We start from the raw sequence: 8,801 nt of genomic DNA on the forward strand, positions 1-8,801 counted from the left end.
TATTTAAAATAATTGTAGAACCCAGGTGAAAGTGCTTTCTTGAAAATAACAATTGTGTGTTTGGATGCAATGTTAGACTAATGTTAGACTATGACGTTTTTATGTATGCTATGCACAATGCCTGTTCAGTGCCTTCTTCTTTGCAGCAACAGAGTTGTAAATAAACGTTCTTGCTTTGAGTGAGTTTCCCTACACGAACAAAATTCCATTCCAACAATAGGTGTGGCATCAACCTACACACAAACGCCACGATTCACCAGTAATTCCGTCAAACTCTATGGATCATAATTTACAACGCTCCAATACCATCTATCTGTTATTGACAGTCTATGCTGTGGGTGTTGTTAACTTTTACATACAAAGAGTTAATTCTTGTTTTCCAGCTAAAATGGGCCACATGTATAATTTTTGTGTCTTATTATGATAATCTTTAGAATCATTACAGTCATGCTTCTTTTGTCTTCTAGAGGAGATTAAGAAAATTTCTTGCTACGGAATCATATGGTTTAACTGTCATTATCAGTGCTATTCAACATAATATCCAAAGATTCACGTCAGCAGCGTTTTACACCTAAACTGAGAGAGCGGCTCTGTATTCTACGGGTATTAGGACCCAGAGACATACTGAGACTTCCTTTCTCAATAGCAAGCATTTACTTGGGTGTGGAGGTCTTTGGTGGGGAAGGGACGGTTTTGCTGAACTGGTTTGTGCTGTACGTAGTTGGGAGGGGAGTCCGTACTAAAACACCCGACAGTCTTGCACTCGCCTTCGTTTCATATACGCCAGGCTCTTGGTAAGTGCTTCTATACAAATATTGTTGATTTTTTATACGTTTTCATTTCGGATCTCGCAGACAGAATTGTTTTGTACCTCGGCTGTGACAGCTGCATTGCGGACATTTTTGTTATTGTACCAAAAGATTCCAAGCAGGAAACTTTTCCAGAAAGGGCCTCTGCGAAGCCTGGACTACACAAGGCGATTATAGCAAACACCCAAGTCTGTTTTGGGTAGCCTAATGAAGTAAAACGTACATTTTTATGTTGTTGTTTGCGAAGTCACTGCGCAACGGAAATGGAAATGGCAGTGTTTTATTTGATCATTTACTTAGTGAGGATCGTTAACCAACTGGTGTTGTGAATCAGGCCTGGTTGTCATATTACCTAACTGATACTGTGCATGACGTACTATAAGTTTATTTGAGATCGCGTTCAGTTCTATTTTTAAATACCTTATATTTAAGGTATTTTACCTTTTCAAAGACGCTAGAAGAGCTTAAAGAGCTTTGGAATCTGCGAACTTCGTTGATGAGTCAAAAGCCATGGTTCCATTTTACAACTGCTCCGCCGAACTGAAGCTAACAAAATGAAGCACTGGAATGCATATTTACAGGAACAGTGTCTTCTAGTTATTCTCGTCGTGTCCATCGACGTTGGTCATACTCTGAAATCCGATAATTGATTCGTGGCATGATAGGTACATGGTTACTTGGGGGCAAACTTCATTTCTGTCGCCGCAGTTAAAAGAACGCTTTTACATTCTAGTATGAAACTGCCTGTCTGTAACTTACTGTAGTATGCATAAAAGTTATTTACTTCCTATCTGGAGTGAGACAAGGAAAAAAAAAACGTTTTTGAAAGTCTTTTTGTCTTCCGTGCTATGTGGATGCACAGTTACATTCAAGAAAGGCGTTCCATGGGAACCAAACATTCATAGAAAACAGCTTGTCAAAAAAAGCTCTTACGTGGTTGCAGCCCTCTGGGAAGCAGTCGGTTAAGTTGTGATTTTAGCTTTCTTCTTTGTCTTATCACCCCTTTGATTTCTACTTAGTTTATGAATGGCTAAGACTGCTCTTGTGTTAACATTAAGCTATTTTTTCCTCATTTGGCCCCATTATGAAATTGATTGAATTATCTTATTCCTTTGTGGTGTGGTAGTGGACTGGGATAGAAATTGGTTTAAATCCTTTCATCTAGTAAGAAATATCTAACAGAATCTTTGTAATCCTTTTAGCCTCTACTGCCTGTGTTTCTGCCCGTCTTTCACCTTCACTGACACTGTCAAGATGTTTCTGGCCAAAAAACTAATCGGAGGTCTCATTGATGTTGTGAGGTAGGTGTGGCAGCCCAGGGTGGTTCCCTGTCAGACTGGTGGTATTTATGCAGGCACGTACATGCATTCACTCTCACACACAGTCACTGTCTTATAGACACACACACACACACACACCATGCACATTTAACAGTCACATTGAAGCCAGATGTCAGGAATGAATTTTTACAGCAGTTTTTTCAATGAATGATTGGACTCACATGAGCCTAGTTGTAGTTAGTGTTATTTACCAGGCCACAAGCCTGCCCAGTGACAGCTGCGGTCCAAACTTAGAAAATGTATGCAAAAAATTTTGAGCAATGGAAAGCAGCGGGAGTTACATTCACTCAATCAATACATAGCAGGCTTTTCTCAAGAAATATGAGACAAGTGAGGAAGGGCAACAGCCCTCACTGCAGTCTTTGCATTCTTATCTCAGGTAAGTGCAGGGTTGTCAGCTAAGGAGAAAGCTGGCTTAGCGAGGCAGGCCTGACATGTTTGGTAGGCGAGACTAAATTGTCATTTTGCATGCAGTGTTCTCTCCCAAGCCAGTATAACCACAGTTTTCTAAATGTTAAATTACTTTTCTTTTTAAACAGCAATATTGACCCTGGCCAGTTCGTGCCCTCAGATCCTGTAAGTTTAACATTTTTGTGCTGCTGGTTTTAAGTAGAAGTATTTCTGCTAATTATTTTTGCCTGTTACTATAAATGTAAAACATACCATCATTACATGCAGACAACTATTTGCTTGGCGAATACCAAGGTGAAATCTTTAGGTAATTCATATAACCACACATGTTTTTTGTGGTTATTCATGCATGTGTACGTTCATTCATTCAGACACATTTGACATGGTCTGTATTATTTAGAACAGTAATGTATTCGGGAGGGTCTTGATAGTGGGTGTGCGACAACGGAATGTTGGGAATGTAAACTAGGCAGACATCGATTAGCTGACAGCGGAGAGTGGTTGTTTTCTTTTGCCCATGATCTTTTGTTGTGGGCCTCTCGTAAAACGGAGGCCTAACCCCCTTTTGGAGGGATGTGTCCCGGTGGCTGACAGTGGCCGGTCTGTGCTCTCTAGCCCCCACCCCGCAGGCCCCTGGCATACGCCGAGCAGCATGAGAGTGACGAGGAGAGGCAATTCCGCAAGGTGTTCCAGCAGCTGGCAGGGGATGTGAGTATCTCTTTCACCTCCCTCACCTCCGTGCACCGCTCAGAGTCGTCCTTTCATTCCTTCCCTCCCTCCTCCTCCACGACTGCAGATCATCTGTTCCTACTGCTCACTCTCTGATTCCTATAAACTCCTAAGACTGAGGACAAAGGGGTTCCTAAATAGAAAGGGGATTGGCTCATTATGTTAGTCTGTGTCTGTTTTCTATAACCAGCTCACATCTGATTTCATTTTGCCACAGTCCTGTTTGGAGTCTGTTCCTTCTTTGTTTATTTTCCTGCTTTTGATATTGGTTGCTACGCTGGTTGTGTCCCAAGTGCAACGCGCTGTGTTACAAACAGCTCTCAGCAGCCATTCTGATTCAAGATCAGCGGAGAGTGAGGGAGTAGCCTGGAATGCTACTCTTGTCTGCTCTCAAACAGGACGTAGGGCAGGTTTCTCCTCTATTCTTCATTCCTGTCATGAAAGGACTGGGCGTCTCTCTCTTGCATGCAGATTATTACTAGAGGGAGGGAAAGACCCGTGTGTGTGTGTGTGTGTGTGTGTGTGTGTGTGTGTGTGTGTGTGTGTTTTACCCTGGGCCATGGGGCATGGGTGGTTGTTTGTGACTCACATCAAGGCGTGACTGTACATTCTTCTGGGAAGATTGACTGTACACTTAAAAAAATGTGACATTGCTCTGGGCCAAGAGGGGTTTCATTTGTTTCTGAGAGGGACATGAATGAAAATGGAAATAACACAATATAATTCAAATACATCTGATTAGCATTTGGATATTTTTACAGTTTTGTAAAAGTTTTTTGTAAAAGTTTTTGCCAAGCAGGTATTTCATACCCCTCCTGAGTTTTTCCTCTCTGATTGTTTTAACCACACTACCTCTTTGAGCAGTGATCATTTAACCCTTCATGCGTTATCGAAATTTGGAGTATCTGCAGGTACATATCACAAAAGTGTGATGCTACTGTATTTGTTTTAACAAATAGTTTTTCCTCTCTAATTCTTTTAACAATGATGCAGAATTTTTCCTCTGTTTTAATTATACTCTCTCTTTGAGCAGTAGATCATTTAACTCTTCATTTGTTGTCAAAATGTGGAGTTTCTACATGCACATATACCGTGAAAGTATTTTAAATCGGCTTAATTTGGGCTGTACACAGTGAGAGGTGTTTGCAGTAGATTTCGTCACGCTAATGTATTTGATTTTACAGGACATGGAGGTGAGCCCCAATGAACTGATGAACATCCTCAACAGAATCATCTCCAAACGTGAGCCTCTTTCATTGGTCTCTTTGTATGTGCATTTCCACAGCTATGTCTGTCTGTATGGCATTGGGTTCTTTCTCCCCCCAGCAGTCCATCCAGCTATAATCCAAACCCCAACCTTTTTTTTAATGCTGACTCAGGTCTGGGATCAGTGCTTTCGGGCAGATTCTGTGTGTGTCAGCATGCCTTACTCACCACCCTTGAGCGGCGGCCATCTTCATTCTTTCTGCAGTGTCATTGGTTGGTCCTCACTGCACATATCCTCAATGGAATCCATTCCACACATGCAGCTCTTTGCGTTTTTGTTCATGGCTATATATATATGTAACCTGTGTTAGAGTCCTCATGGGTCCCATTGGGCTTGTTGGTTCCCTCTTCAAATTCAGTGCGCACTAGGTTGTGATTGGCCCAGAATGTATGACTCAATGGACTCATTGGAGAGTCAGGAAAAAGCGCATTGTGTGTCAACACAGGTGCCTTGAGTCTCTGGCCTACGAAACATGGTGTAAATGAATGACAGGGAGCCCTCTTCTGACTTCCAGATGGCGATCTGAAGACAGACGGTTTCAGCATTGAATCCTGCAGAAGCATGGTGGCAGTCATGGATGTATCCTTCTGCCATAAAGTGGACACAGTTGAACAGAGGGGGGAGGCCTCAATTAGAAATACCTATGGAGTACTATATAGCCAAGTCTCTTCAGAAACAGACCACGGCAATAGCAACGATGGCTTATTTTGTGGCATTGACGGTTGTGGTAACAACTGTTTTGACTGCTGCTTGACTGTCTGATAGTTGGAGTTTGTCCTTGAATCCCAACAAACAGAGTGACAGCACTGGCAAGCTGGGCTTCCATGAATTCAAGTATCTATGGAACAACATCAAGAAATGGCAGGTGAGTGCCTCACCCTAGGGTTGTCGACCTTTTTTTATTCCTGTTTTCCAAGTAAGGAAAGCTTCTTTTAATCTACATTGTAATATGCCTTTGACTACACTTTTATACACGCACACACACACAAACATACTCTTCTCTGTAAAGTAAGCGGAAGGTTTTGTACCCAGTAATAGATAAAGGAAGGAAAGAAAGGAAGGAATTCAGCAGTTGTAGTAATATAAATAATCTGATAAAAAGAAACATATTTTAACTATATGTGTAACTCAAATGTATATTAAACATACACTATATGGACAAAAGTATACGGATGCCTGATCATTACATTGTAATGACATTGTATTCAAATACATATACTTTAATATGGAGTTGGTCCCCCTTTTGCAGCTATAACAGCTTCCACTCTTCTTGGAAGGCTTTCCACAAGATTTTGGAGTGTTTCTGTGGGAATTTGTGCCCATTCATTCTGTAGAGCATTTATGAGGTCAGGCACTGATGTTGGATGAGAAGGCCTGGCTCGTAATCTCCGTTCCAGTTAATCCCAAAGGTGCTTGATGGGGTTGAGGTCAGGGCTCTGTGCGGGCCAGTCAAGTTCTTCCACACCGAACTCATCAAACCATGTCTATATAGTCCTTGCTTTGTGCACTGGGGCACAGTCATGTTGGAATAGAAAAGGGCCTTCCCCAAACTGTTGCCACAAAGTTGGAAGCATAGCATTGTCCAAAATTTCTTGGTATGCTGAAGCATTAAGATTGCCCTTCACTGGAGATAAGGGGCCTAGCCCAAACCCTGAAAAACAGGTGTGGCCAAATACTTTTGTCCGTATAGTGTATGTCAGGGCTGGCTGTAGACGTCTCTCAACAGAAGTACTGCTGCTGTTAATAGAATTCTTTACACTCGTGTGTTCTTCTCTTCAGGGTATCTACAAACAGTACGATAGCGACCGTTCAGGTGTCATCGGCGCCGATGAGCTGCCCAACGCTTTCAGAGCTGCAGGTGAGCACAGAAACCGTGGTGACTACCTCATTTGAGTGTCAACTCTGTAGGGTCTCAGTGGACTCAGTGATGCCACATAGCTCAGAGTGACAGGGGGTTACAATAGGCCTGTTTATGCAGATTTGTAGGCTACACATCCAGCTCTTTTCAGGATGTTGAGCAGTCCCCCTAGAGATTGCGCAGTACATTTTTGGCGTTGCACGTTTCCAGGAATCTCGTAGATTGTCTGATCTGCTGGGTCACTCTTGTTTCAATGCTGAGAGAAGGGATTCTGATGAAGGGTGATACTGATATTTACATAATCTTTACTTATTTAAGTCTGTATTTACAGCATGACACTGGTTATTGTAGCGCTGTGACATGTGAGCACCTCTGAATATGGTGTGATGGTTTCTGGATATGCTGTTGTTCATGTCGCCTCATCTGAAGTCTTGTGCTCTATTTGAAAGTCAGTCTGAATTGACATGTCAGCCAAGTAAATAAATGCAATATGAAAGACGGTTCCACTGGAGTGACTGTGAGTGGGCTCCACTGTCATGGCTAATTGAGTGGATAATAGTGGTGGCATCCTCAGGTATCTACTGACACAGATGCCTTAGCGGTAATCTCTTAAAATGAGTTCATACAAAAATAAATTTGGGTGATAATCGTTCTTTCTAAGATACTGCCACACTGTTGTGTTTCACTATCAAATGTAAGTTGTTTATAGGGTAATGTGAGCTGACCTAACAGTCCAGTCTGTCTTGCTCTCCTTTTCTTTCTCCTTTCTCTGTTTCTCTTTCTCTCGCTCCATACCCAGGCTTCCCTCTCAACGACCAGCTCTTCCAGATGATCATCCGAAGATACAGCGACGAGAGCGGCAACATGGACTTCGACAACTACATCGGCTGCCTGGTGCGACTGGATGCCATGTGTCGTGAGTACAGAGTTCTCTCTCTCCACATGCCTCTCAGACTGGAGCAAGGCTATGTCCACACTGTATTGGAATGTGCTGTTACAAAGCATGTGTACCGTGTGCTTTCAGGTGCCTTCAAGACCCTTGACAAGGACAGCAATGGAACCATCAAAGTCAACATCCAGGAGGTAAAATGTTTGCACTTGTGTGGATCATGAAACGTATTGCCATGAAGTCAGGTGGGGAGGGGTTTTACAGCAGTTTAGGGTTAAATGCATCCCGGAGGTGGCCCTGTATTGCATGCTGAACATGATGGGTACATTAAAGGAATGTGTGCTTGTGGCTGGTGTGTAATCACACCTTTCCCCCTGCTATGTAAAATATGTTGTAACCTTGGTTTAATTGTCCTGGCACCTAGAGATTTTCTGCATCTGCATTTAATCCATTCTTCAGTGAAAATAGCATAGTTTAGTCATTGGATGTCATAAATTCAGGCTGTGTCCTTGCTCTTAAGGAGTTAGAGTAATAGAGAGATCAGAAGTAGTTGGATTTTGCCACTTGGGAACTGAATGTCTGTACCCCTGTGGTAACTCTGTACTTATTTAAACCCAAACTAAAAAGACTTGCACATAGGAATGTGTGATCAAGGCTTTACAAAGTGCCGTCAACTGTCAAATGATCTGAAACAAACACTTTTGCTGTACTACACACTTTGGTAGGCTAGGCTCAGTGAGTCATTGATAAAACATGAGACTGATGCATCATCTATTAAAATATTTGAAGCCATACTCATTCACCACTGTTATTAGTGGTGTATGTAGGTATTGCAGTATTGTGTATTCTTGCAGCAATGTTAAGCTGAATAACTTGAAGAAACGGTGCCTTCTCCTCTCTTTCTTCACAGTGGCTGCAGTTGACCATGTACTCTTGAGCACCGGAGACGTCTTCAGAACTGCTTCCCTGTCTGTCTTCTGCGTGTCTCTAGCCACACTCTACCCCTAGCTCTGACACTGCTCTAGCCTGTTTGCATGTCTTACTTTTTCAGTTGGGACACTTCTGTGGAATGTCACATTACCCAGATTATTAACCAAGGACAATCGGAGGAGTTTCATGGTCCAAACCTAAACCTCCCTTAAAATGCGTATCGTTGCCACTTTTGTATTTTTATTTGAGACAGGTTTACTTTATGTCTACTTTCTCAGCTAAAGGGTGTATCACCAGCCATATTCATGCCTTTGCCATTTTGTGTAGAGGCCAACAGATGCTAGACGCAGTCCCTTCACTAGGGGGCAGCCTTGTAACAGCACAAGGAAGAGCTTTGCCATTTAAACACAGAGATGTCAGGACCTTTTACATTGTTATCCTTGGTCTCATCCTACTCAAATGTTTGTAATTCCCTTTTGACAACTTATTTTGCATAAAAGAAGTGTTTGATTAAAGGAATCATTATCATGAGCTTGTCTGTTGTCTCTTACCTTCAAAACTTGGCACT

The 8,801-nt window shown here is 42.3% G+C and overlaps 1 protein-coding gene across 1 annotated transcript; it reads left to right on the forward strand.

The window, feature by feature from the left end:
- The first annotated feature begins 644 nt into the window (after positions 1-644).
- capns1b (calpain, small subunit 1 b) lies at positions 645-8,764 on the forward strand. The gene is made up of 11 exons (XM_036536457.1): positions 645-794; positions 2,012-2,110; positions 2,689-2,725; positions 3,176-3,268; positions 4,474-4,531; positions 5,071-5,135; positions 5,353-5,421; positions 6,336-6,414; positions 7,214-7,330; positions 7,439-7,497; positions 8,214-8,764. Exons 2-11 carry the CDS (start codon positions 2,064-2,066, stop codon positions 8,238-8,240), a joined length of 651 nt encoding a protein of 216 aa, XP_036392350.1. The 5' UTR covers positions 645-794; positions 2,012-2,063; the 3' UTR covers positions 8,241-8,764.
- The last annotated feature ends 37 nt before the right edge of the window (positions 8,765-8,801 follow it).

This window comes from Megalops cyprinoides, chromosome 9 (genome assembly GCF_013368585.1).
Source record: "Megalops cyprinoides isolate fMegCyp1 chromosome 9, fMegCyp1.pri, whole genome shotgun sequence".
NCBI classification, from domain to species: domain Eukaryota; kingdom Metazoa; phylum Chordata; class Actinopteri; order Elopiformes; family Megalopidae; genus Megalops; species Megalops cyprinoides.